Raw genomic sequence first — 27,770 nt, 5'->3', positions numbered from 1 at the left:
TACTGGAAAATTACTGTTTAATTCTTCATCATTACATCTGAGTATACAGCATCTGGTAGATGAGAGACAGGAAAAGGCAGATAACGACCCAGCCGCTGCGAAGCTCTGCAGCCCTTCTCTTCCCCAGCAGCAGGGGCAGCCAGGCCCCTGGAGGGATGGCTCCAGCTTTGGGGAGGGTTCAGTGCCCAGTGGGATGTGAGTCCTTGGGCTGGCACTGCGTCTTCCTGGCCCTGCAGCCATCAGTACTCCTGCTGAGTGTCGCAGCCAAGGAACTCTATTCGCAGGGCAATGTGGTTGTGCCACTGGCGGGGGTGTATCCTCACAAAGCGGGCAAAGAGAGGGGACTCCAGGGTATTCGTCACTGTGCTCTGATGGTCTTGGTTTGCCTTGAAAATCTGGAGAGGAGAGAGAAACCAGGGATGCGCTTTCCTCTGCTGGCACAGTGAGGACAGGATCAACCCAGACAAACACCCCTTGGAATGCTTTAAGGAAGGAAAAAGCACAGCCTGGCTCACTGCTCTTGGAAAGAAATCCTGTGAGCATGTTTGCTGCCAAGGGCTGTGCTTGCTGCCCTGGGGGTGGCCGTGGGCTCTGGCCATGGAGCAGCTCTGCCTACCTTCTCCTTGCCATTTTGCAGGACCGGGCTCCAGTGCACGCCGTCCTGGCTGATGGACACAGCAAACTCCTTCACAAACATCTGGGTGAAGAGAGCTTTGGCACCTTGGGTTATGATTGCAGTCACCTTCTTGGTTACTTCGAAGTCCACCTGCAGCCACTCTCTGGGGCTGTTGCTCTGGGGAAGGACAGACTGCCTTCAACCCTCCAGCAGCAATGAGAAAGACACACTCACTGCAGCTGAAGCCAAGCTGGCCCTGCACTTCCCTGTGCTTCACCTGCCCTACCAGGCATCTGGTGGGAGCTGCTGGGTGCTAAAGCAGTGTGGCAGTGGGTGGGCAGCTCGCACGGTGCTTGTGGCTGCACACACTTCCCACATAGCCCTGACCAGGACATCCCTGCTTGGATCTCAGCTGCCTGCCTGCTAGCTCCTTGCACCTTTGGCTACCTTTGGCCTCCAGGCGTTGGTCCTGCCCTGAAGGTTCAGGCGGGCCAGGGCGGATGTCCAGCTGGAGAAGATGTTGGCACTGTAGGAGGATGCAGAGATGCGCTGGTCAGGAATCCTCCTGTTCTCCATTCCTAAGGGCATGGAGCAGCCTGGAAGAGAGGAGCAATGCTTGTCATGGGGTAGAACAGACCCATCATGGAGATGCCTTCTGCCTGCTCACTGCTCCAGCTGCCCTCGATGCCTTTTCCCTGGTTACAGGTTCTCCTGTCCCTTGCTGCAATGTCATGGTCCCTGCACTGCTTGGGGCCCCTGTGTGCAGCATGGCTCTGGCCAAACTATTCCCACCTTCTTTTCCCCCTGGAGATTTTATCTAAGAGGAATGTGAAGAATTTATGTTGTACGGAGACATAAGAAGAACTTGTCTCCAGGGAAAGGACAAGAATACCTGGCAGGGAGACACCCTGCATATGTATGATCAGGTGTGCCTGTGCACAGCAGCTTCAGAGCCAGCTGGCAGGTTTGGGGCATGGGCTGACAGCACATCCACTGTTGCTTTCAGCTGCTGCAGAGCAGGTGTGCAAAGCCAGAGAAAGGATCCCAGGGTACCATTTCCTCAGGTTGCACTGTTGATCAGAGCCATCTCACCTTCAACTGGCAAAACCAGAGTAAAAGCCAACGGCATCTGTCTCTGCTTGTTCCCTGCTCCCACAGGCTGAGGCAGCAGCTCCCCATTTATCAGCTTAGCTGCTGCTGGAAGTTTCCTGTGCTTCAGTAAAAAAGTGATGGGGAGAGCTGACCCCAGGCTCTCCCTCTGGTACTGTTATCTCTAAGACCACCATGAGACTTTCCAGCTTTGCTCCCTCAACACCTCAGTGCCATCTCCAACTCCCTCCTTCCTCCTCTGAAAGTGCCTGGGAGTCCTGGCACACATGGAGCTGGCACTCAGCACCCCAGCAGATCAGAGCCCAGTTTGGGTGCTCGGTATCTGTGGGTGGGACGCACTGTTGAGGTCGCAGCCGAGGAGCTCCATGCGCAGCGTTGGCCGGATGTTGTAGTGGGTGGGGTGGACGCGGAGGTACCGGGCTACGACTGGGGGGTTGAACCGGTTTTCTTTCACCCCAGTTGCATCCACATTCCCAAAGAACAGCTGCAGGAAAAAGGAGGGAAAGAATTGTTGTACCAGCGGAAAGAGAGATAGACAGGACAAGGATTACTGGGGAGAAAACGTTCCTGTCTGGCACTTCTGTATCTTATCACTATCCTTACAAAAATGGCAGCTCAGGAGAATGATTTGAGATGTGATTCAGGCCAAAGAAGTGTGAGTGGGCCACTGAGAAAGAGAAGAAGAAACTTAGTGTCTGTGCAAATTAACTTGGTATTATATTTTCGCCAAACAAGGGTGAGAAAAAGAAGGAAACAAAAGTCAGTCCTCAAACATTTGAACCTGGGAAAAGTTGTAGCCACAGCTGGTGCAATGGAGGCTTTTCTGGATACTCTTCTCCCAGAGGATTGATCAGCTTATGCATATTTAGGTTGTGGGTTTTTTCTAGTGACTATAGATTCTCCAAATCATCTGCGTCTGCACATTATTTTTAGAAAGGCAAGTTTGCCTTTGGGGTCAAAAAAGATGTTCAGGTAAAATCTTATGCCTAGTTCTAAGTAAAATGCAACGTAACATTAAGAGGTGGCTCTCACAGCCACCTGGGATGGTGGAAAGAGGTAGCTCAGACAATTCAAAATGAGACAGATGGACACAGACAGCAAGTCCCTTGCAGATCTGTGATTCAGTCACCTGGCACTGAATGGTCCCTGTTCCTGCCCTAATCCCAGGGGCTCAGGAGATCTCTGCCTTGTGTACAGAGCTCCCCAGCCCTCATCACCCCAGGACACCCCATTCTGGGAGGGCACTCTCCTCAAGACCCTTCACCTTACCATCTGGGTGCTCGTGGCATTTCCCTTGTATGTTTTCCACCTTCGCCCATCAAGGCTGTAGAACACAACAAACTGGGAGATGTAGAAGCTGGAGAACTTTTGTCGGGCCCCTTGGGTTTTTATGCCATGAATAATCATGGGATGCAAAAGATCCACCTGAGAATGAAAGCCAGGAATTCACTTCCGATGGAAAACCCAAGCCATGCTCAGGAAATGCCCTGTGAACCCGTGAACTCGCTGCCTCCTGACATAATTGAGGACTGGTTATGAAAGTAATTAAAACAGTTGCAAGTCAGCCAACAGCTGGGAGAGGGCAGGGGAAAGCTGTTTGGAGAGGCAACCTCTTCTTCCTTGGTCTTTGGGAGATTTTTGCACAATGCAGTGCTGCAGCTGGACCATCAAGTGATTCTTCTGCTGCACTGAGGATGGGTATGGGGGTCAGGCCAGCAGCAGCCCGACCAGAGCAGCTGCCATTAGGATCTTAGTGCTCCCCTCTCAGAGGGAAGAGGGAAACAGCAGATGTGGTGGGGAAGCACTGCCCATCCATGAGCCCTTCTGCACGAGCATGACCTTGCAATGTCCCCAGTGGTGCCTCCAGACACAAGGCCTCTCTTACCTGGATCCAGGCGTTGCTGCGGTCGGTGCTCCAAGCATTGATGGAGCCACTGTTGTCCAGCCTGGCCAGATAAGGAGCCCACTGCCCTGCAAGGAGAGAGCACAGACACGAGGGTGCTGCTGGCCCTTGGTGCTGCCTAAGGTGGATCCACAGGACTGGGCCTGAGGATCACCCTGGGGTTTAGCAGCCACACACAGGGTGGCAGAGCACTGGCACGGTGGGCCAGCCATGTGGGGAGGCTCCAGGTCCTGAGTAGGATGCTGACAGGGGCATGGATGAAGGACTCTACCAGAGGCCCAGTGCAGCAGAACTTGGGGCAGGCAAACACATGAGTTTCGTTGGCTTAAGCTGCCCCGACCCCACCTGCCCTCCAGCTACTCACCATACTGCCCAGAGGCTGTGATCTGAGAGTCTGCAATGCTGCCTGAAGCCATACCCAGGGCATTCCGGCAGTCTGCAGGGAACAGGGGAGGGCAAAAACCAGGGAGAGTTGGTTAGATAACAAAAGTCTAGGCCGGGTAGCAGCCTTCAGGCTCAGGGAGGTTTTCAAGCCTCCAGGCTTGTTTCTCTCACACCAAGGGATGGGTTTCAGAGGCTTTCACATCCATCCCTGAATTTTAGGGGTGCTGGAAGTCCTTGCTTCCACCCCCCATGTCAAAAGCAGAGAGTTTCCAGCATCAGACACAGCAGCCTCTTGCCAAACTCCTTTCCCTGAGTCCATGACCTCTCATTCCCATGTCCTAATGTCCCAGCAGTGCTGACAAGTGTCTCCTTCCTATACCCATATCTTGCTCCTGGGCCTTTTTGTTGCTAGCCAGCATCTTTTGAAAACAAATATCACATTGCTAAAGGAAAGTCTACCTGACACCCCTGTCTCTCTTTGTCTCTCTTCTGGTCTGCTGAGCACAGGGATGTTTGTCTCTTATAATAACCATTATTATTAGCTACTTGTCACACCTTGGCATCTCCACTGTGTGTCAAATGCTCCTGGGGAAAATGCAAATTTGAAATCTCAAGCAGATATTTAACTTACAGCAATGTTTTCTGGCTGACATTTAATATTCTTTTAGAAACAGGAGAGAGACTGTCACAGTGTGATAAAATACTACTCTCCCATACCACTTCCCCAATGTTTACTCATGGTCAGTTAGAAACGTTCTGGGGTGGAAACAGAGGTTTACTGTGGATTTTGCAGTTGCTCTTGGAGCTATTTCTATCAGACCAACCTGTAGTCAGGCAGCATCACTCACTGCCTCCTGTCATCGCTCTGTGCCTCAGTTTACCTCCTGACATATGGCTAGGCAGCTGGGCACTGTACCTTACTGACAGCATGGGCAGGGACCAGCCCATGCATGCACTTGCTTGGGTAAGTGCATTTTATGGAAGGTCCAGGGACCCTCAGATTTGGAAAACAAGAGCTCTTGGAGTAAATATTTGCAGGCCAATGAAGCTGGTCTCCCAGCCTTCACCCCAGCTGTGTCCCTGACTCTGTGTTCTCTTCTGGGCTGTGCAGGGTGGCAAGGGCTGGAGTAGTGACTTTCATTCAGAGTGAAAGCCCAAAAGATCCCATTTGGGTCAGCCCAAGAGAAATGCTGAGAGATCTGGGGGAGGAAGCTCAAATACACACTGGTTGTGGCTGTGGCCCAGGTGGGTCAGGGCACAAAGAGATCACTCACTCAGGTCATACACGAGGAAGAGGGCACTCATCCCAGCCTGCTGGTGCTCTCCCACTTTGCACTCCACCCTCCAGATCCCAGCGTGTGAGGGCCACATCTCCACTGTCCCGAAGACACCTGGCCAGGAACAGAGGGCAGAGCAGAGAGGAGTTACTGCCTGTAATGGGATGCCACTGTGCCAAGTGCTGTGCAACCACAGGCACAGAATATTCCAGATCCACTCTCCCTCTGTGGTATTCCTCCGCAGGAACTTCCTAAGGGCACAAACATGAAGCCCTGGCAGAGGGGGTGCACAGTGCCTGCGCTGCATCTCACCAGGATAAAGGTTGTAGACTCCCATGCGATACTCCTGGCTAGTCCGGACGTTGAACAGCTGCCCATGGAAGTGGACAGAGTGGATGTCCTCAGTGCTGCCCATGTTCAGGAGGTGCCATCGGACCCGTTGCTGCTGGGCCATCACCAGCCCGGGCAGGGTGTCACTCACATAGCCGTTGATGGCTGGGAAAGGCAGGTGTCAGGAGGGGCTCGAGGCTCTGGGGTATTTCCATCCTGGTGTAGGTTGTGGGATGGAAAGGGCAAGTGCAAGGGTCCTCACCATGGAACGAATGGTTTCTCTTAAAGTCAGGGTTGTCCTGCTGGATCCGGCAGGGAAGGCGGCAGTTCCTCTTCACGTTCTCCGGGAAGTACCAGCTTTTGGTCTCGTCAAAGATGGTGAAGAGCAGGGAGAACTCCTGCACAGCCAGCTGCCTCCTGGAAATGTAGCTCAGCACCCCATGGTTGCAGATGATCAGTGGCCCGATGAGGCCTGAGTGCAGGTCCTTCTCCTGCCAAGGAGCCAGGAAATAAGGGTTTGCCTTCGAGCAGGAGGCAGCGCTGACGCCGGCAAGAGGCACAGCAGAGAGAAAAGCGGTGAACCCATGTGCATCCCTGGCCTGGCTTCCACTCTGGGCCACGTGCAGGGAGGGAAGGACATGTTGGGTTCATTGGGGCATCCCCACTCTGCCCTGAGCTAGGAAAGGCTGAGCAGCAAGTGTTTGCATGTGCTTTCAAGAGACGTGGTGTCTGTCTGTCTGACTGTCTGACAGTCCCTACTGCGTTGGACCCAGGGGCCAAATCCAGGCAGATTGGGCAGAGGGGTAAGGAACCACAAAATGCTGATTTCCTGCAAGTGTCATAAGCTGGAACAACTGGGGAAAGGGAAGGGAAGGGAAGGGAAGGGAAGGGAAGGGAAGGGAAGGGAAGGGAAGGGAAGGGAAGGGAGCACCAGCATGTGTTCATCATTGTATTAGACACCTGAGAATCTACACAGCCCCAGGCTGCTTTCAGCACAGCACCACAGGAAATTCCTTGACCTCACAGCCAAGACCCAGGCATGCTGCCCACCTCTCCTTCCTGGGATGCCCCATGGAGGCTCCCACCTACCAGGTCCACGTTGGAGAAATAAGCCCAGGCCTTGCAGTCAAACTCCTGCGTGGTGGGTGCCATCTGGGGCAGGACTTTCCAGGAGTATTTGCGGTGGCCACCGGGAGGCACCGCCCCGCCCTGCGGCGTTGTGCCCTGTATCTCCTCGTAGGCTGTCAGTGTGGAGTGGAAGGAGAAGGGTCGTGAGGCCAGGTTCTTGAACGTCACCTGCCCGAGAGGGAAAGCAAAGTGGAATGTGGAAGGGAGCGATGCTGACAGTGCTCTGGACCCTGGTGGTGGGTCCAGCCAGCTGGTGGGAAGGATGTCCCTGGTTCCCAGACCTCCAGCTGGTCTCCCTGCAGTGGCCAACCCCTGCTAAACCACAAGCTGTGGCTGTGCAGTGCAATCTCTGGTGGAAAGCAGAGTTCACGTCAGCAGGATGAGGCCCTTTTCCTGCTCAGTGGAAGCAAGGTCAGCTACACTACTGCCTCTGGAGCCCAAAGGTGCTCAATCCATCCTGGCGAAGATTTCTGTGAAAACTGGGCAACTTCTCCAGGGACACAAGTCCTGAGCCTTTCACGTCCTTCTCAGGTGGGTGTTGAAGGACCTTTGGTGGTGTGGAAAGCTGAAGCCTGCCCTCATACAGAGCACCTAAAAGAGCTGTACTGAGCCCTGCTTAGCTCACTAGCCTTTTTGCAATCCCTTGACCCAAAAGACTCCCCATGGAGCCCAGGAGCTGATCAGGCCATGCTGTTGCAGGGGTTGGGTCTGTCTCAGGTCCAGGGCTTTGCATCTGAACACTCTGAGGTTCCTGCTGGCCTATTCCTCCAGCCACTGAGGTCCCTCTGAATGGTGGCTCTGCCTCCCAGTCTGGTGCCATTCACATGCTAACAGGGTAGCTCCTGCCCCCAAGCCCTGAGGGTTAACCCATGGGCACTGCAGAGCCTGCAGCCCACCTCAGCACTCCCTCTGGCTGAACTCCAACAACAACGGGGGGGATTTATGGTTTTACATGAAATGGGAGCTTTCTACTCACCATGATGACATCTTCAACTTCTGCCCTGATGTAGGGCCCGAGGATGCCCAGGTGTTCATCCAGCTCTCTCCGCTGCACCGGCTGCGTGAAAGAATCATCCAAGAACTCTCGGAAAACCACCTTGCGGTACTGCCAGGAATGTTTCCTCCTGCTTCTTTGGGGGTCCCTGGGGGGGGGATGCCAGTTAGGTAAGTGTCCCATAGTGAGAGCAGCCATGGCAGGGTTGTTACAGGTCAAGGGGATACAGAGCCAGAGGATCCCTGACGCACTTGCAAGGAAGCTCAAAGTTTCTGGAGGTTCAAACCCCACCAGGGTAGAGGGGAGAAGCTGGGAGCATCCTTCCCCTGGGCTGCTCGGCTGGGTTGTACCAGCACAGAACCATGATCCTGCCTGCCAGGACATGCCATCTTGTACATCATGCCATGCTGTGCAGTGCAGGAGGAATACATGCAGGACAATCACACTTACGTTGCTTTTAGGAAGTGCTGGGGTCTCTGGTCCCCATATTCCCACATCACCTCCACTGCTGCAATGAAGTATTGCCGTATCTCCCCCTGGAAGGAGCGCGGGTCATGCTCCTCTTCCCCATAGATGTCAAAATCCTCCATGGTCTGCTCTGTGTCACTGTACTCATCATAGTCTGGCTTGGCAGTCTTTGAGGGGCTGGAATGTGTCCCATTGTTCAGGGCCTGTTCCTCCCTGTGTCCTTGAATGTGGCTCCTCTCCCCAGATGTGCTGTTCCTTTTCCCATCCTCTGTGGGCTCTCCTAGGCCCTGGCCTTCTCTCTTCCCTGTTTCTCTGAGGACGTCTTCCCTGCCGAGCACCTGACATCCATGAGGAGTATCTTGCACATACTGTGATGGTTTTTCAGTGCTGTTGTTGTTGTGAGGGGGACTTGGAGACAGTGAACAGTTCTCTCTGATGGTGGATTTCAGAGGCATTTCTTCTGGGCTTTGTGCAGACATTCTCCCAAGCACATAGTCCTCTGTGGCATTGGCCTTGGGCTGCTGAGGCTCAGGACTGAACCGACCCAGCTGCTCCACAGCGTTCGTCTCCTCCTCCATCTGGCTTCTCCCCAGAGCTTGCTCACTCCCAGGAGCCCCCCACACCACAGCTCTGCCTGGCTGCAGCTCGGCCAAAGCTGGGCTCTGCAAGCCCCTGGTGTTCACCACAGCCCCCAAGGAGACTGGGTCCCAGTTTGAGGCCAGGTCTGCAGCCCCAGCAGTGACCTGCCTTTCCGAGCTGCTTGCTGCTGCTGCTGCTGGTCTTGTCCCCAGTGCTCCCTGTGTGGGGAGGGAGCGTGTGCTGCGCTGAGCTTCCTCACTGCTGCCCTGTACACCCCTGTCTGTGCTCAGCCTCCCCTCAGGATACATCTCATCAGCCTGTACAGCATCCCTGCCTGGGTGCAGCCTCCTCTCAACCATGTTGGATTTTTCTTCCAGGCTTTGCAGGGCCACCATCACTTCAGGCAAGGTGTTGCTTGATACCAAGGACCTCTTTTTGAAGCGAGTGATGCAAAAAGGGGAATGAGGCCCACACACCTTTGGGGCTTCCTTATTCACTGCTGTCTCAAGGGGCTGGCTGGCCAGGTCCTGCTCTGCTGTCTTACCATCAGAGAGGGGCTTCCTGCTGCTGGTGTTAGGAAGACCCAAACCTCTGCTCTCCAGTGACCTGGCTTGTTTACGTTTCCAGTCAGGGCCACTCAGGCTTCTGGCTGTAACTCTGTGTCTCGGGAACTGCTCAGAGCTCTTTAAGAAACCATTTGGGAATGGCCTGGTGTCATTGGTCACAACATTCGATTCAGAAAAGGCAATACTGTCCAGCTCTGCTAATTCCTTAGCATCCTGAAACACTTCTTTCAAGATTACTTCATCCCTCTCTTCTGTCATTATGTAGCTGGATGGCTCAAGGTCATTGGTGTCTGCAAAGGTGCTGTCTAGAAGGCTGGTGCCTTTGGCAAGTCCAGTGGCTTGTTCTGTGCCACTTTTTGCAGGCAAGGAGTTATTCTCATCTATGAAGATTTCTCCTTGTACAGGTTTGTCTGACAAAGAAACATTTTGCTCTTCAAAAGTTTTGTAAAAGCCTTGTGAGACCACTTTGTGAGGCCTTGTTTCCAGCCTAGCATCTAGGTCATTTGACGAATAATTGCTCTCTATGGCGTGACTGTGAACCACAGCATGAGAAGTCCTATTACCTTCTGTCTCATCTGGAGATGCAGAAGGATTGTTCAATGTGGAGGAAGAGTTGTGATCAATACTTAAAGAAGGTGCTGTACTGATTTTCCCCTCTGACTCATACAGGTTAAAGGATATTTTATCAGCCCCTTTTAGCAACGTGTCCTCATTACCCTGTGAAGACACATCTTGAAGCACCAGGCTGTGCTCCAGATCATTCTGGTGAATTGAGCTCCTGTTCTCCTGAAGAGGGGCTTTGCCAGCAGCATAAGCAATGGAGTCCCACAAGCTTGTTGCATGAATAGTTGTCTTTTGAGGCTCTGCTTCCAGGTTCTCCATCCTACCACCAGAGTGGACTGTCATTCCTTTCACTGGCCCCTGCACCTCTGGGATTTTTGTCACTTTCATTCCTGCCAGAGCATCTCCTGGAGCTGCCGTGGTTTGGTGCAGCCATTGCTGATCATCTTCTGAGCTCACAGTACCATGGACACTCGCCAGGTGTTCTCCATGTGGGATTGCTCCAAACCCTTCATCCTGGCTGATGATTTTTGATAATTCTTCGTCTTCCAGGAAGGACTCATAGGACACTGGCTCATCATTTGTCTCTGGCAGAGAAGACATGGAAATATCATGTGGATTTGGTATTTTTCCTAAAAATGTTGATGTGCCATTGGAAGAGGGATCAGAAATCCTGCTGTTGCTCAGGACAGCCCCATGTTCTGTCAGGCACAATCTTGTCTTCTCTGTCTCGTTTCTGGAAGAGGTGATGTTGTTCAGTTGCTCATTCACACACGACCTCTTTCTTTTAGAGAAGCCCCTGGGTTGGAATTCAAAGGCAACCTCCTCCCCATCAGAATACACATAATCTTCCCCATCAGGGTATTGCTCGTACTGGCACTTCGAGACTGTGAACTTGGCATGCATCCCTCGGTCTCTGAAATCAGGATTTAGGCACCCCAGCATCCAGACACCTGTCTCAAGAGAGGGCAAAAGGACACCATCAGCCCACTTCAGAGGGAAATTGGAAGAGATGTCATTCCCATGGTGCTCCCTTGCTAATGCAACCTATATTTTGTGGTTCATGGTAGTGTTTCCATGCTTTCATAGTCCCTAGAGTGTCTTACAGCCAGACCCACAGTGTTGTTGACAACATCAGAGCCTGACAAGCACCATCAACAGGGCTGGTGTTTCCTGGCAGAGCTTAGTGAGCTACACACACCTGTGAGGCCCCAAGTATGGCTTGGTGAGAGCAGTTAATGCAGTGAGAACCCACAGAGCCTCCAGCAGCAGCAATCACCATAAGCCACCTCCAAAGACATCCTGGTGCTGTCAAACACACCTCTCTCCCAAAGACAGTCACCACATCTCTCCCACTGAAGGAGAAAGAAAGGAAAGGCTGCCTCTCACTCACATCCCCAGCCAGTGTGTTTGCTCCCAGCAGCGAGGGTGAGATGTGTGATTTCTGGGCTCTGCTGCTGGAGGGAGCTGCCACCTGCTGCCGGCTGAGCTGCTGCTCTGAGCAGCAGGCAGGAATCCAAGCTCAAACGGATGTGAGGCTTGGCTGGGTTGCAGAAAGCTTCCTGGGGTGTCTAGAAACGCTGACAGCCTGGCTCAGGGTGCAGTGCTCATGACCATCATATCACAACCACAGGGTAAATCCTGTGTCTCCTCTATGAGTGAGGAAATGGTTTGACAGCACTGCTTTTGCCAACGCTAAGGAAAAAGTGCTGAGTGGGAGGAAATATAACTGAACTCCGAAGCAAATCTTTTCTAGGACTTCTCTCTGGCTGCGGTTTCTGTCCTTGCAAAAGTCTGGATATAAATGGCATGCCCAGCAGCTGAACCCACAGCAGGGACAGCACTGTCACTCCCCTTGACCTCCGAGCTTGGAGCCAAGATTGCAAATGTCCACCAGGCTCATGTTACTGCAGCCAGCTTACTGGTTTGGCAGCATGTGTGACCTTAACACATCCTACTAATGAAGTAAAATACAGTAATTCAATTTATTTGATTTAAGCTTTGAAAGATGTAACCACTGCCTCTCACTTTGCTGTTCCAGCAGGCCGTGCATCCCTTTGCTCTCAGAGCTGTCAAAAGGAATTGGGCACCAGAGAACTGGCTGGAGGTGCTCACTGATCTCTGCTGGGCTGCCAAGCCCATGGTTGACAGAATAGCCCATGTTACTAACCTGGCTTTTCCAAACTCATGATGACTGTTTCTCCAGAAAATGGGAAAAGAGTGAGCACGTCCTCAAAGACCATGTTGCGCTTGAAGGTGTTTCCAGAGAAGAAGATGGAGAGGAAATCTGTCTGGGCCCCAACACTCAGGACATACCAGTACACAACGTCGTTCAGGCAGAGTTTTGTTTGGAGGTTGTCAAATACAAAGCCATTAATAGCTGGAAGAGGGCAGGGGTGAAACATTTCAAGACCAAATTCCCCCCATGGCTGCTGAGCTGCTGCATATCCCCTGCTCCTTCCCTGGGGCAGGGATGAGCCTGTGTCTGCTGGGGCTTTGCAGGGAGCCCCTGGCTGAGTACTCACTGTGCATCACATTGGAGGCATAAAACTGGGGGTCCTGGGTATCCACATGGGCTGCATCAGAGCAGAACCTCCTGATGTTCTCCTCCAGGTACCAGCTGTGGTTCTCATCAAAGACCGAAAACAGCACCAACTTCATGTTGTCTGACATTATCTGGAAAAGAGAGGGAAGAAATGATTCCTGGTCTGATCAGAGCACCCCTGGTGCCCAGGGTAGCAGTCAGGTCTCAGTCTGGGTGCATGGAGAAGGTTACTGCTATTTCACAGGAGTTAAGGTGCAGATTTGGGGAAAAGAGAGCATGCAAGGGCAGGTGGGGAAGGCAGAGGCATTAGGACTGCTGGTAGGTTTGAAGAAAACAGGACAGACAAACTTGGTTTTACCTAAATATTTCACTCACCACAGTTACTCCAGCCTTTCAGCCTAGAAGTTGAGGCAGCAAAGACCCACCTGATTTCCCCTCTGATCCATGGACTTCTTGGAGCAGATGAGGAGGGGCCCAATCAGGCCTGAGGCTGTGTCTCGGACTGGGTCGATGGAGCTGTAGTAGAAACGGGTGAGGCAGCGAGGATCTGCCTGCGTGGGGCCATCCTCAGTGGTGAGAATCCAGCTGTAGGTGAATGACTGCCCAGGGGGGATAGGAATATCCTTCACATCTTTCTCTGGCAACACACAACCCAAGAGCAGACCAGTTATGTCTGGGCTGCTCCTGCAAGGGATGATCCCACTTTTTAAAAGAGCTCAGAAAGGTTTCCTGACCACACAAGCTGCAGAGGGAACCACCCATGCCCATGCCAGGATCCTGGTGGGATGTGGGACAGCCTTGCACAAGTCATGGTCCTGGGAGTACAATAACAAGGGGTGAAAGCAGTTCTGGGGAAGAAATCCGGGGAAAAAAACCAACCCCAGAGCAAAAACTACAAATCTGCAAGAGGGAGAGTCTAAATAATGATGAAGCCTCACACGAATGCAGGCCAGAGGGAGCCCAGGGAATGAGGGCTGTAAATAAACTGCAAACACAGGCAGGATCACCAGGATGGTTCCTGCCTCATCAGAAAGCAGAGGCCTCCAGGATGGACCAATTAACATGGTCCCAGCTCCCTGGTTGTGAATGCCCCTTCTCCCAGTCATGACTGGGGCCTTCCCTAAAGACAGGGTTATATGGAACCAATGGGAACATGAAAATGGAATCATCATAATACCTGGAACTGCAGAGCATAGGTGCTTGCATGATTGGACAACTGGTCTTACCACAAGCTGCAGAAAACTCTCCTGGCCTAGAAAAAGGCAGTGGCCAGGTGATATCCCAAGTTCTCATAGCCTACCTTACCTTTTGAGGGTCTCATGGCATGGTAGGGCCTGACGCTGGTGAGGCCATGAGGGTAGATGTTGTAGGGTCGTCTGGCCAGATTCCTGAACACAATCTGAAATGAGGACAGGCAGCAAGAATGTTTGGTGCTTTCTGATCACTGTAAACCATTGAAGCTGCTCTCAGTGTCCTTGCAGAGAAGGAAACACTGGACAGCAATGTCCTGGGGTTGGCTACCTGCCACTGATCAACAGGAGGGACGTAGATATGTCTGGGACCACAAAGTCACAATACAAAAACTACAATTTCTCTGTGATGAGTCTATACTGTCCATTGATCTGGGAGGTGTCTGTTTTAAGGAGGGCATGAAAATATCAGATTTATTAAAGAGAAAGTTGCTGTCTTTAGTCTTACTTTACATATGAGTCAGAAGAGGTCCATCAATCCAGGCCTCAGAGGACCAGGACATTAATTATGCACAGCAGTCAAGAGTTTTAAAGTGCTCCCCACTTCACTGCATGAAGCCCTTCCTTTATTTCTCTAAATAGCTCTGTCACATGCCCACAACTGCAGAGGGAAGCCCAGGGAGGGAGCAGAAATGTGAAGCTGCTGGAAACCATCCCATTCCTCCCAGCTGCAAAGAAGTCAAGTGGTCAGGAGAGGCACTTCAGGAGACAAAAGCGAAAGTCCCCAGTGCTGTGAGGTAACAGCGAACAGATGGAGACAAGCAGAGGATGACAGGACACCCCTGCCTTAGAGGAAGGTGCTGGATGTCATGTGTCATGTATTAACTCACACAGTTCCTAAGACACCTGCAATGAAGTTAAATCAGAGGGACTGGGCCATATCCTGTGCATCTCACTGAGAGTATTTACCTTAAGCTGCCAGTAACATCTGCCTTTCTGATGAACTTTGGACATTGCCAAACATGAGAGGGCACCTCAATGACTTATGTCAGACCTTAGCCACAAACCAAGAGCTATTAGTAGGAACAGCACCAAGCTATGAAGTTGCCCCTTACACTGGAAAGAGGCATTTCTCTTACCTTAAACTGATCTCCAACCTCCCCCTTGATGACAGGCCCCAGGATTCCCTTGTCCTGTTGGTTGGACACCTTGCGCTTCTTGAAGGCTGCATCCTCATACTCCACAAACACCACTTTCTTATACTTTGAACCGATCCGCTGCGGGCCAGGCTCCAGGTACAGCCTTGTCATGTTTCTGCAGACAAAGGCAGAGAAAGAGCAAATGGCCACATGCAGGACACTGTGAGAAACAGAGCAAGACCTTCCATCATCCAAGGACCTGGCTAATGGCTGAGAACATCATCAGGAGTTGTTGTCTGCTCAGAAGGAACGGATTCCAGAGGCCTTGGTGACAGAGAGACAGATGCCCTGGAGACAAATGTCTCTGCAGGGCATTTGGTAAAATGGAGCAAAGCCGGGTCCTGCCTTCCCATGGCCTCCCCAAGACCATCCTTGTCCTGCATCCATACTGTCAGTGTTAATAAGGAAGAACAAAACTGTCCAGGCTGTGCGGAATGAAAATTAATTTCTGGGGAAAAGGGGAAGAGCTGGCAGGGCTGCCTTGAGGAGCAGGTCATGAGCACTCGTGCCCACTCTCACCTGTCCAGAGACACTGGCTTCACAGGCGCATAGTCCCAGTCCATTTCCTCAGCTGCAATGTAGTAAGTCCAGGTCACAGGCCTGTCTTTGGCAAAAGAGCGCACTTGGATCACGTGATAAGTTTCCTCATCTTCCTCAGGGTAATCCATGTCCTCTGGCTCGTTTGACAGCTTCCCCATCTTCAGCAGGCGTTGCTCAGGACACTCCTCCACCTTCACAAAGGCCTCCATGCCAGCTGGGTTCAGACAAGCCAGGCAGAAAGAGTCACACTGATGAGCCAGTACAGGTAGGCACTGCCCCAGGCCCTGCCTGGGAGAAATATTCTCCACTACTCTTCCCATCAAATGGGCCAACATGGATCAACCCATGCCCTCTGGTATGGGCCAGACTGCAGGTGGATGCAACACTAGGGAGCAGGAGGGGCCTTGGAGCTGCAGCACCGCACAGAACCCTGAGCCCAGGCCATCCCCTGAACTGCTTTTCCCCCGAGCTCTTGGAGAATAAGGTTACCTTGCTGATGGGACGGTATCTGGCAGAACATCCGAAACCAGCCAGCTGTTCCTGGCATGGTCTGGGCTGTGAGATATGTGGCAGGGGAGATTTCTAGGCTGCTGAGACGGTGGCTTCTCACCAGGAATGTGTGGCCTTCAAAGAAGATGGAGTGGACTTCTGGCCCAGAGCCCAACCCAATCACATGCCAGTGGACCTGCTTCTTGAGGCACAGTGTGAGACCTGCCAGGAGACAAGGAAAGCACCCAGGAGTCAGCACTGTGTCCAACCCATGTCCCCACTCTTGGTGCCGTAGACTCAGAGTCTGACACATGCTGGTAGAGTCCCATGCCCCACAAGATGCTGGCTTCAAGCTGGAGAAATCACACATGAATGTGGACTGTCTGAGCAAAACAGAGGCACAGGTCACATCATCCCCCTGAGACAAGACTAGATTTACAGACTTGGGGGACTTTGGGAGGGTTGCTGGTAGGAGCTCCCAGTGGGACGCAGTGGCAAAAGAGAGAGATGTGCTCCTTGACTCTGTAAATAGAGAAATTGGGCACTGAAAAAAAGAGAATCATCTGTCTGATCACAGCACTGGAAAGCCTGATACTAAAACATTGAATCTGGAGCAGAGTTCCAGCACGTCCTCAGCAGTAGCTGAAATACCACAAAGGGCAGAGAGGGGTCACCAGGATTATTTGAGTGCTGGAGAAAATTCCTTCCTCAGAAACACTCGAAGAGCTCAGTGTGCTTAGGAAATGGGAAAGCACTTGACTGCATTGTAAAAATATTTTCCTGAGGAGAAACTGATATGTGCTGAAGGGCTCTGTAATCTAGCAGGGAAGTGAATAACAAGTTCCTGGAAGCTAAAGACAAACAAAGTAAAATACAGAATCAAGCGCTTGTTTTTGGCACTGAGTGCAGAGGTGACTGGAACAGATCCCAAGGGCCTGGGAGGAAAGGTGGAGGTTCCATCCTGAGGCCCTCAGCTCTCCATTTTCAGCTCTCCATCAGACACCTCTCAGGCCAGGTCCTGCATCCAGGGAGGGAGATGCTGAGTGGAAGTGGATAACTTCTCCAGGGAAAACCCACTGTGCAGACACGGTGGTTGACCATGAGGTTTCCTCAGCTCTTAAGCTCTATGAACCCATCAGGACAGGGAATTTAGGGGAGTTCTGCTTTTGCCTTTCACTGGAGACTGGCCAGACCCAAGTGGGAGGTTTTAGGATGTGGTTCACCAAAGCTGCTGGTGGTAATGACTCTCCTGACAGTGCTTCCCAGTTTGCCTTGGAGATTCCTCACTCTTGGGCAGCTCTGGATCTTTTCCCGGGAGAACACCAGAAAATAGCAACTTTTGTGTTTGCTGAGACCAAACACAGCCTTTTCTTTTGCCCTTCTGAAGAAGAGAAGTCTGAGAGAAGACCTTATCACTCTAGAACTACATGGAAGGAGGCTGTAATGAAGTGGGGGGTCAGTCTCTTCTCCAAAGCAGCAAGGGAGGAAGTAGCAACAGTGCTGTAGAAACAAGAGGAAACAGCCTCAAATTGCACCAGGGAAGTTTATGTCAGATATTGGGAAAAATTTCTTCACTGAAAGGGTTGTCAAACACTGGAACAGGCTCCCCAGGTATTTAAAACACTTGTATATGTGACACTCAGGGACATGGTTTAGTGGTAGACTTGGCAGTGTTAAGTTTACAGCTGGACTTGATGATCTTAGGGGTCTTTTCCAACTTAAATGATTCCATGGTTCTATTCCCAAAATCCTATGAAGGTGTTTTAGTGAGAGCTAAATTCTACCTCCAGCCTTGTTCACAGGGCTACGAAAGAAAAAATTCTGCTACCAGCACTATTCCTGGAGACCTCTAATGAACCCAGCTGCACTTGGCAACACAGAGAGCTGGAAACAGCTCCTGCCCTGCTGTAAATGGGCAAGGCAGATCAATGAGCTGAGATGTAGTAGTCCCTCAGGGGTGAACACAGCCTAACAGTTCCATCACCTGGAAACTCCTCTTGATCTCTTTTCTCACATCCCTTCACAAGCTGCCTCGAGTTTACAGACCTGGCTCCACCCCTAGCAGCTCCCATACCCCCCATTCCTGTCCCTGTCCCACCAGGACTCACCAGGCAGTGAGCCATTGATGTAGCCATTGATGGTGTGCAGCTCTGTCCTGTTGTGAGCCTGGGGCTGAGCAGCTTCTGGGGAACCCTGCTCAGAGTACCAGCTTTTTCCTGTGGACAGAGGAGGGAGCAGTCAGCTTTCACTTGAGAGCATTTCAAAGCAAGAGTAAACCTTCCCAGGGAGGTTGGATGTGTGGTGCCTGTGGAAATCCAGGGCACGCCTGCCCATGGCTCTGCATGGGCATGGGGGTGACCACCACACATGACAGGGAATGACTCCCCTCTTTAGCCTGTGTGATGGGAACAAGGCCACGGCATGGAATGGCAGAGCTGGAGGGGCTGCAAGCTCCCTGAACCTGGGGAAGAGAAGGAGGGGCAGTACTGCACCAGGAGCACATTGGATGTAGAGGCTGTACATAGCTCAAATCCTTGGGAGGGGGTGTGGGTGCTGAGCAGCTGTGCTCACACCATGGCCAAAGCAAACATCCTGGACCAGGCCGAACACAGGGGCTGACACCTGTCAGTCAGTAATTACCTTCATCAAACACTGCGAAGAGCAGCACAAACTCTTTCTGCGGGCCCTCATTCCCATCACTCGCCAGGGTCCCTGCAAGATGCAATAAGATGGATTTCTTTGAAGGTCAGCAAGCACCACCCAGAGAATTCCCTTTGTGCTCTTCAAGAACTGATAAACCAAGGCCAGGCTGTGGTTTGCTTTTGTCATGTCTCACAATTGCAACGGCCCTGCTTCCAACCTTGCAGTCCCCAAAAGTCCACGGCTGAGAGGCAGCTGCCCCCAGAAGGCATCAAAAGGTCAGTTTGTACTGCCTTCCCTCAGACTTCACTCAGTGGAGGAATTACTCCTGGTGAGTCACTGGAGCCTGCAGACAGTGCTCAGTCATTTCCAGTGACTATAGGGGGGCCTGGACAACAACCTCCAGGATATGTCTCAGCCAGGGATGACCAAACTTGCCCCAGTCACACCTCCTTGTACCTCGTGCCATCAGGATTTCAGGACTGAACCCCAGGAGCACTTCCACTGAGTACAGCTCACTAACTCCACTGCCATGCTCAGCCTCAGGAAGGCATCTGTGATTATTCTGCTTTTCAATTAATGGTTGCATGTTGTCTGTCCCCACCCTGTGCTGTCCTTACCAGGTCGGCACACGAGCAGGGCTCCAATCAAACCAGAGTTGATGTCCTTCACGCTGTTGGTGTTGGAGGAGTAGGAGTGGGTCAGGCACTCTGCATCGTCATCCGTCGGGCCCTGGTTTTCCTGGATTTCCCAGACATATGTATGTGTCTTCCCAGGATCCACCCTGTCCCCCTCCTTCTCTGACTGGCTGGTCTCATCCTCATACCCTGCTCCTAAAACCAAAGAAATGGCCAGATGTCACTAAAGGTTCATCCCCAGCACATTGTGGGTACAGAAACGCGCCTTCCTCCAACCCAGAACACAGCCCCTCTCCATCCCAGGGGAGCGAGTCCCACAGGTCTCAGGGCAGTAGCAGAGCTGTCCCAGACTCACTTGTTGGGCTGTGCACCCACCACCTGCCCTGAGGCTGGACAGAAGATTCTTCCTTGCCCTAAGTATCCAACCTTAGGTTTAACCTGTGTATCACATCTGTAACAGATACAGATTTGCTCTGCGCTGTTTGCTCAGCTCATTTCTGAGCTGGGCACAGTCATGTTGCTCCCCCAGGCTAGGCCATCTCTGTGACCATCTGTCCTTGCAGAGGGACATGAATAGCAGGGTGAGGGAGGGACACACACCTGGCAGGCAGGTGGCAGAGCAGGAGGTGCTACACAAGGACTTGCAGCACCTGAGTTGCCCAACTCACCTTCTGATGCCTTCCAGTAGGACACCCCGACAGCATGGAGGCTGTACGGGCGGGAGGCCAGGTTTTTGAATGTGATGACCACTGTGTCATAGACTTCTGCTCGGATGGTGGGGCCCAGAAGACCTGAAGGGGATAAGACAACAAGGTCAGGCAGCTGGGGTCAAGCAGCTCACACCCTGCCAGGAGCCCCAAAGGGTCCTGACTTTCCTCCTGCACAGTTTGTGATTGTCCCTCATGCAGCACAGCAGCATCAACTGCATCAGCTCCAGCAAGGCTCTCTGCCTCCCCAGGAGCTCTGCCATACCGGGATCCACCCAGGTGCTTTCCTGCTCCTGGCTGAAGAGCAGCCAGCACCCAACCCAGGAGGAGTTTGGTGTCTTGTCAAGGATTTCTAGAGCTCCCCACACGGAAGGTGCTTCTTACCCATCCACGCTGGCTTGAGCTTGGGCTGTATGAATGAGCCATCAGGGTACTCCACGAAAACAGCTTTCCTGTACCGGGGAGGGACACCAGCTGGGGGGGGACGTGGGCGTGCATGCCCCGAAATGCTGCAGGAGGAAGGAAAAGCCAAGGCTGATTGCACAGACCCATCCATGCACAGGCAACAACCATCCTCTTCCTCCCCTTCCCACCAGCTTGCTTCCTGGAGCCCCAGGGATTGCTCACCCTGCTGTGTCCTTTGGATTTCCTGACAGCTCCCAGGTATGAGTGGGAATGTTTTGCTCAGCATACAGATGACAACAGGGCATGATTAGTGTTGTGGTGTTAGTCATGGTGGAAGAAGACACAAGGCCATACCCAGCTGCAGCTGGGACAAGGCACAGCAGCAGGCATTGCTTTCAGTCTCCTGCCTCATGCCTTGTCCAGCTTCATGCTCCCCTGGCAGCAGAGACACAGAGCACTGGCGGTGCCATGGTGAGCTCTGCCCTGCAGCCACCCCAACCCCAGCACCTTCAGGTGTGGCAAACACATCACATCATGTGTAACCCTCCCCAGCTCCCCCCCAGGAAAGAGACTGTAGGGCTGCTGGCAGGTCGTGGCAGTTTGCTTTGTGTCTGAGCAATGGCCCCACATTTGTTTCTTTTCTGCCCAAAATGGGATTTACACTTCACAGCAGGAAGATAAAGGAGCCTTGAATGTATTTCACACCCCACTTGTCTCTGCTGGCCACTTTCTATCTGTAAGAAGCTTAACGAATTCATTTTCCAGAAGGAATCCAGCACATTTATCAGGATAACAAAGGGATGATTTTCTTCAAGGATTTTAGAGGCTGACTTGTCAGCCCCAGGACTAAGACCATTTCCAGTAACCAGACAGACTGTTTCCAGCCTTGTTTTGTTTGGAGCAAAAGCCAGGTGGTATTTTCTTCCACTTAAGAAGCAGGGAAGGTTGCTCTCCTGCTCTGACTAAGCCTTCGTTCGAGCAGCGTTTCTCTTTGCAACTCTTCCTCAAGCGGAAGAGGAAGGAGACAGAGTGACTCAAATTTGGGAAAAGCAATGCACACTCACCCCCACAACACTGGCTGGAAGCCACCTGCAGCTGGAGGATGCTGTGGGGAGAGCAAGGTCCACTCTCCTCGGGGGCAGAGCAGGATGGGAGCCCATGAAAACCCCACAGGTACCCAGCTCCTGTCTCTCCCACCACAGCCATAACCCCACGTCCAGGCTGGCAGGAAGCTCCCAGCAGACACGGCCCTGGTGAGCAGTGCCACTGCATTCAGCTGACTTTGCCCAATGAACCACTGTCATTCCTGGCAGTGGGGTAAGCCCCAGCTTTGCTCTCCAGGGTGTCCCCACACTGGGAGGTAGATGAGCTGCAGGGCTGCTGGCACTCGGCTGTCCACTATCAGCAAGCTGTGCCTTAATCTCTAGCTCACAGAAAGCCCAGATTTGAGAATGCAGCCCTTAAATATGAGTATCTGGTCCTGCTAATTCTGCAGTAAACAAGGCAGAAATCCTCTGGAGCCAGGGGGATTTTGCTGGCATGCAGGGGCATGGCCAGGAGGGGACTTAGTGACAACAGAGCTCAGTGCCGGGTCCCAGTGCTAGCAGAGCAGAGCCCACAGGAGACAAGAAGGCGGTGTTCAGCCCAGGGATGTCTGATGAAAGTGCTTCTGGCCAGTCCTCTGTACTTGGGGTCCCCGTGAACTTCCTTCCCCCAGGGCAGCTGAAGCTGAGGCAGGCCGATAAGTTTCTGGCACCTTGGATCAGCATTGTTAGCCACACTATCTGTTCATCTCTTGGAGCTGCGAGACATCCTGCACTGCCAAAGCACTCAGACATGGGCTGCTGCTACGTGTCCACCAGCCCCAAGTCAGAGCTGAGATTCCTGGGGCCATTGCAGGATGTGCTGGTCCTGGCTCTGACCCTGCTGGTGGGGTTGTGTTTGGAAGGAAGAGAAACTGAAATCATGGGGAAGGTGTGAGCAGCTCTGGCCCGGTGTGTTGTAGCCCATTAATTTGACAGAGCTTTCTACAAACATGCCAGAGAAACCCCTGGATATGTACAAGGGGTTTGGAGATCCTGCCTGGAGATGCACCTTTGGGAGCTGCCATGAGATGCTGGTACCCTGAAGGAGAATGTGTGAAGCAGAAGGCACCACACACACATAGGTCAGAGACAACCCAGCTCCAGGGGCAGCTCTGCCTGCCATGCTTTCCTGGCTCCTTCTCCCAAGCCTGGCCGTTTTCCTGTGCCTTCCTCTGTTGCACGGAACTGGGCTGAAGTTGCAGGGCCATGGGAAAGGCATCATCATTCAGCTGGGAACAGCCAGGACAAGCAAGCCCTGGTTCTCATCACAGCTTCTCCAGGAGCTGCGCTGCCCAGGAGTTCTCTGCCTCTCCAGGCTGGAGCACACCAGTCCCTCCGAGAAAGCCAACGTTGTCTTCCCTCGTTTTAGAGAAGGACAAGTGACCTCACACTGCCTGCCAATGCCCCACTCATCCCCAGGCACAGTCAGGTTCCTGAGTCACTCCAGGGTCAGAAATAGTGCCCATAAAACCAGTGCTGAAATGGAAAGCCACAGGGTTGAATTAACAGTGAGTGAAGTCATCATCTCTACCGTAGCCTAATGGAGGCTGATTTCAACATCAGTGAAAGTAGGGCAGGAGGGATTAGTAAAATGGGGGTGCTGGATGCAATTTTCCTACTGAAGTAACCAAAAGAGGAAAAACCAACATAACTGGGATACAGTGACTACAGCAGCTAGTCAGGCTGACCTGGGTCATCCCTAGAGCCTGGCTTCCAGGGTCTGACCACAGCTCCCTGCTGCTCAAGCCACTGTGAGGCTGAGATGGGGTCATGGGCTGATACTGCCTCAGCAGAGAGTCTGGGGAAGGGGATATGGAAACAGGGCAGAGGGAATGGGCACATCTTGATCCACAGGGGCTGCAGCCATCCAGCTCCACTCTCCATGCCGACCTCAGAACATTCACAACCATGCACGTCCAAGCCAGCTGTGTCTTCAGACAACACCATCCTGATGCCTGAGCAATGCAACTCCCATTTTTCCTTCCTACTCCAAAGTAAACAGGCAAAACCACCATGCCTTCCTCCTTTTTGTCACTGTGCATGAACACCATTCTTTGCCCAAACACTACAAATTATTTTCATTTCCTTAAGGAAAAATTTCAGCCCCGGCAATGTAATGTACACAAAGATACCAATAACTAAAAGTGGATTTTACCAGGGGCAGACACAGTGGAAAGCCTTTGCTGCTCTGAATTATGTCAGGGGGCACAGCCAGCTTTCCTCTGCAGTGCCCAGGGAGTCACAGGTGCTCATCCCCCCTCATATTTCCCCAAAGCCCCCAGGATGCAGAGAAGAAGGGAAAACACAGGCTGGAAAATCATGGCTCCTAGCACAGACTTTAAAGGGTCATAGGCAAGTGGCATTAAGGTAAAACAGTGCAGAACAGTGGTGCAGAGCAGGTATGCATCTCTCTCTCAATTCCACCTGTCTCTCATCAGGGGTTGTGATCCCTGTGACTCCCCATCACACCACCCCTTCCCAGCTGTACCAGCAGCTCAAGGCACCCACCTTGCCTGGTTGCCCCCATGTACCTGCCTGCCTGGAGCCAAGCTCACAGTGCCACATGCCCCGGTGGGAGAACACCCAGGGCATGGTTCTAGAATTGCAGTAAGAAGAGCTTTACCCTGCAGGGGCTTGCAGCACGGACAGCAGGTCGCTGTGTGTGTAGTCCCAGGCGGTTTCCACTGCAGCGATGTAGTATCTTCTCACTTTGCTGATGCCCTCCTCAACCAGGCAGAGGAGCAGGAGGCTGAACAGGGCTCCCACCAGCACCATGCCTCCTGCTGGGAGCAGCTCTGACTTCAGGTGGAAAAGTGAAAAGGAAGGAATGAGAAAGGAAAGAGGAAAGAAAAGCCTTTATCTTCTCATCCAGCTGTTGTAATCCACCGGAGATGATGATTGAAAGTCAGCACCCACAGACTCACTGAGAGCGCTGCAGAGTTTCTCAAAGGTATCAGGAGAGGAATTGCTTGAGCAGGTCTGTGCAAAGAGCAGCGTGTGAACGATGGACTCTCCTGCTCTTCCTCTGGCAGTGGCAGGAGGAGAGGAAAAAACAAAAGGAAAGGGAGGGCAAGCACTGCAGTAAGTTCCGCTGCAGGACCCAGCTGGCTCAGTGTCCTGGCTCCTGTCTGGGAGCAAGATGAGGAAAGGGAGGGTTGCAGAGGCAGCAGAATTTAGGTGTGGTCTTTGTCTGGTCTCACCTTCTGTGTCACCTCTGAGAAGGAGAGCGGGTTGCCAAGGATGCAGATATATACATGTGAGGTTATCCCTGTCCCCAGGATGCCTGCACCCCAAACAGTGATGACTTGGCCACACAACCTTGCCTCAAGCCACATGGGAAGGAGTGGGTTGGGATGATCCCTGGAGTCCCCTTCCCACCAGCTGCTCCTCTTCCAGGGTCCTGCAGTACAGCTCAGAAAAGATGCACTGAAACATTTTTGCAAATTTTTTTTGTTTTACTCACCAATTTTCAATATCTCTTTTTAAAAGCCCGTGAAATCCCCCTCCCCCCATCCATGCACACACGCGTGCTCAGGCACACACATTGCCACGTGGTTCTCCCTTGGCTCATGAAGGCAGGAAGATGAGGAAGAACGCCCTGCATGGTCCCAGCATCCACTGGATGAGTGAGGTGGGGAAATGTCCCATAAATTATGTTACAGGGCAGCAAGAGTGCAACGGGAGCAGTGACCCCTTTGGTGACAGTCCCAGTGTGTGCAAAAGCATCCTTGTGACAGGTCTTGGTGACTGGGAAACAGAGGGAGGCAGTGGAGACTGTGGAGGGATGGACTTTTGGGGGTCTGTGACACGAATCCTCAGCAGAGGGCAGAAAGTGATTCCCCCACACCACCTACCTTGCTCCTGGGGAGGCAAAGACCGAGTGAAAAACATTTTCTCCAGCTTGTGCACCCACAGTTGGCTCCATGACTAGCCTGGGGCTCCTTTTCTTTGTGAGCAACAACTCACCTCACTTTTTCCAGCAAGTATTTTGGGGCAAAGCAAATGGTGCGTCACATTTGGGGATGCCTCAGGGTGCTTTGCATCCTGCCCTGCTGCAGTGAAGCAGAAGAGTACTCAATATTGGAGGGAAGAGTTTTCTGGGAGAGATACAGGAGATCTGGGCTGTGCTTCAGGCACCAGTGTCCCCTGCAGCATGGGTGTGACTTTATTCTAGTCATCCCACCCAGGAATCTCCTGGTGGTGTGAGACAGAATCACAGAATCACACAGAATGAACTAGGTTGGAAAAGACCTTTGAGATCATCAAGTCCAGTCCTGCCTGGATCTCATCTGCCCATCCCCAAGGGCACTGTCCTCCTGTGCAAATGCGATGGGAAAGCCACGACAGGCTCCTGCCATAGAGACTCCCAGAGAAACATATTTTGCCAGGGCCAAGGACCCACATGCGCACAGAAGGTGCTGGTTGTTTCCCTGAATTGTGCAGTTCTCAGAACGATAACAGACCGGAGCAGATAAAAATTACTCAGAATCATTTGAACCATGTCTAATCTCTTCTGGAACTTTTTGTGTGTGTGTGAGAAAGAATGAGTGATTCTTGACAGCTTCTCAGGAATGCTGAGTATCTCAGAAGCAGCAGCCGTGCAGAGGGCACTCTCCCTTCCCAGCACCAGGACAATGGCTGTGCCACACGGCGCAGATCTGGAGGACTGGGCAGGGCCCCTTTCATCAGCACTTCCAAGCTACTGCATCCCAGCAGTGATGGAGCAAAGAGGGGCTGCAGCCCCGTGCAGCTCTCAGATGGGCAAACTCCCAGACAGAGAGACCCCCAAGGAACAGCAGTGCAGCAGGGCTGATGCCATCAACACCCCTGAGTACCCAGAAAATCCATCCCTGATGGATCTACCCTAGCATCAGAGTAGAAATACTGACACGGAGGAGGTCCCAAAATTAAGCCTGCTTTCCTCTGCTGGGTTTCCCTGCAGTAAGTGGGTCAGTGGAGCGTTTCTCCTTTCTCTCTTGTTCCTCACATGTCTGAATGAGTCAGGCAGCAGAAGCACTTGCTGGAAGCTCCCGTGGGCTGGTGAGCTCAGCCTGGCCATGGAGGCTGGAAGGTTGTGGTGGTGCCGGGAGGGAGACAAAGCCTTTGAGATGGGGAATGGTGTTTCATGCCTGTGCCAAAGGCTGAACAGGGCTGCTCACCACGAAGGCACCTGGCATGGAGCCCCAGGGGGGCTGCGGGCTGCTGAGGTGTTCCTGCTGGGTTCTGTCCTTGCACCCACCACCCCTGTGCCACCCACTGCACCAGGCTGTGCCTGACCCCACAGCACAGGAGCCCCCAGCCCTGCAGCACCTCTGCTCAGGGCAGGCGAGACAAAACCAGGGATATGTGCTGCATGGGGATGGAAGCCTGCCATGTACCAGACCTGCAGGAGACCCCAGTGCCACCTGACCCTGGTGTTCAGATTGGATTTCTAGGGCCCAACTTGCCTCTAGCCATCCCCTTGGCATCCACAATTTTTCCTTCCATGCTCAGGGAAGTGCTGTCCTACCACTTTGGTCTGAATGTGTACACACTGCTCCAGACAGTTCCCCCTAATCACGACAGCGCAGGAAACACGTGGGATATTGCTGCAGTTCCAAACACATCCTGACCTACGTGCAAGTGGCAACGAGGTGCTGGGATGTTTATCAGTGGGATGTCCTGACCAGCGCAGAGTGCTGCTGTTAGTTCCTAGAAGAGTGTTTGTTCCCCATCCATCCCACGCTGCCTGCGCTCCTGCTCCCACTCACACACTGCTTTCCATTAACCCCAAAGGAGGGTCAAGTCTCCTCCGTCACAATCTCTCCATGAGGATTTTTTTTTTTTTTTTTGCTTGCTGTGTCTCAGGTTTTCCATCCTTGCTACGCCCTGGGCAGCTGCCATCCCCAGCTGGGAAGTAGGTGGCTTTTGTTCTACAGGAGCTCAAGTGAGTAATGGCCCAGAAATCAGAGGTGTCATTATTTCAGGGGAAACAGTAAAATGTGTTCCTACCAGGGGCAGCCCATCCAGCCTGCCCAAATCGGTTCTGGGCCAGAGGCACAGCAGACCACAGCTGGGTGAACGCAGTGCAGCAGGACCCCCATGCTGCTTCCACCACACCCGAGCCCGCGTGCCAGGGTGCTCAGCTGCCCAGAAAGCTGGCAGGTTTGGGGTCTTTTTAGCAAATGGCAAAAAGCACAGTTTCTGCCCAGTGAGAGCTCGCGGCCAAGCAAGAGCTCCCGCGTCAGAGGAAGCAAACCACCATGGGCTTTAGGAAGCTCTTAGGATACCCTCGGAAGCCGTCTGTCCTTCCCTGGATGCCACTGGTGCAGTGCTGCTGCACACACCCGACCCGGCCAGGGGGAAGCGGGGACGCCGGGGCTGAAGGGCCCCGAGGAGCCGCTCCGGGGCGGGCGGTGCTGCTGCAGCAGCGCAGG

General features: G+C 52.7%; 2 protein-coding genes across 2 annotated transcripts in view; one reads left to right on the top strand and one right to left on the bottom strand.

Annotated features, from left to right (window-relative positions):
* Positions 1–24,485, bottom strand: F8 (coagulation factor VIII). The gene is made up of 26 exons (XM_008636248.2): positions 23,978–24,485; positions 20,249–20,373; positions 19,826–19,948; positions 19,140–19,352; positions 18,520–18,591; positions 17,988–18,095; positions 15,880–16,101; positions 15,370–15,604; positions 14,791–14,965; positions 13,767–13,860; positions 12,887–13,098; positions 12,442–12,592; positions 12,087–12,296; positions 8,193–10,869; positions 7,725–7,890; positions 6,710–6,916; positions 5,883–6,111; positions 5,603–5,785; positions 5,288–5,404; positions 3,994–4,065; positions 3,612–3,697; positions 2,996–3,151; positions 2,066–2,210; positions 1,064–1,212; positions 617–793; positions 1–395 (listed from the first exon to the last, which is right to left on the bottom strand). Exons 1-26 carry the CDS (start codon positions 24,127–24,129, stop codon positions 240–242), a joined length of 6,612 nt encoding a protein of 2,203 aa, XP_008634470.1. The 5' UTR covers positions 24,130–24,485; the 3' UTR covers positions 1–239.
* Positions 24,486–24,937: 452 nt separating this feature from the next.
* The window catches only part of FUNDC2 (FUN14 domain containing 2), a 9,918-nt gene continuing 7,085 nt past the window's right edge, over positions 24,938–27,770 (top strand). The window contains exon 1 of the mRNA XM_017737488.1: positions 24,938–24,980. Within this exon, the coding sequence (XP_017592977.1) occupies positions 24,938–24,980 (43 nt within the window). The remainder of the gene's footprint in view (positions 24,981–27,770) is intronic.

This window comes from Corvus brachyrhynchos, unplaced genomic scaffold, assembly GCF_000691975.1.
Source record: "Corvus brachyrhynchos isolate BGI_N302 unplaced genomic scaffold, ASM69197v1 scaffold346, whole genome shotgun sequence".
In the NCBI taxonomy this organism is placed as follows: domain Eukaryota; kingdom Metazoa; phylum Chordata; class Aves; order Passeriformes; family Corvidae; genus Corvus; species Corvus brachyrhynchos.
The sequence above is the reverse complement of the archived record's forward strand: the minus strand, read 5'-3'. Positions and strand labels throughout refer to the sequence as shown.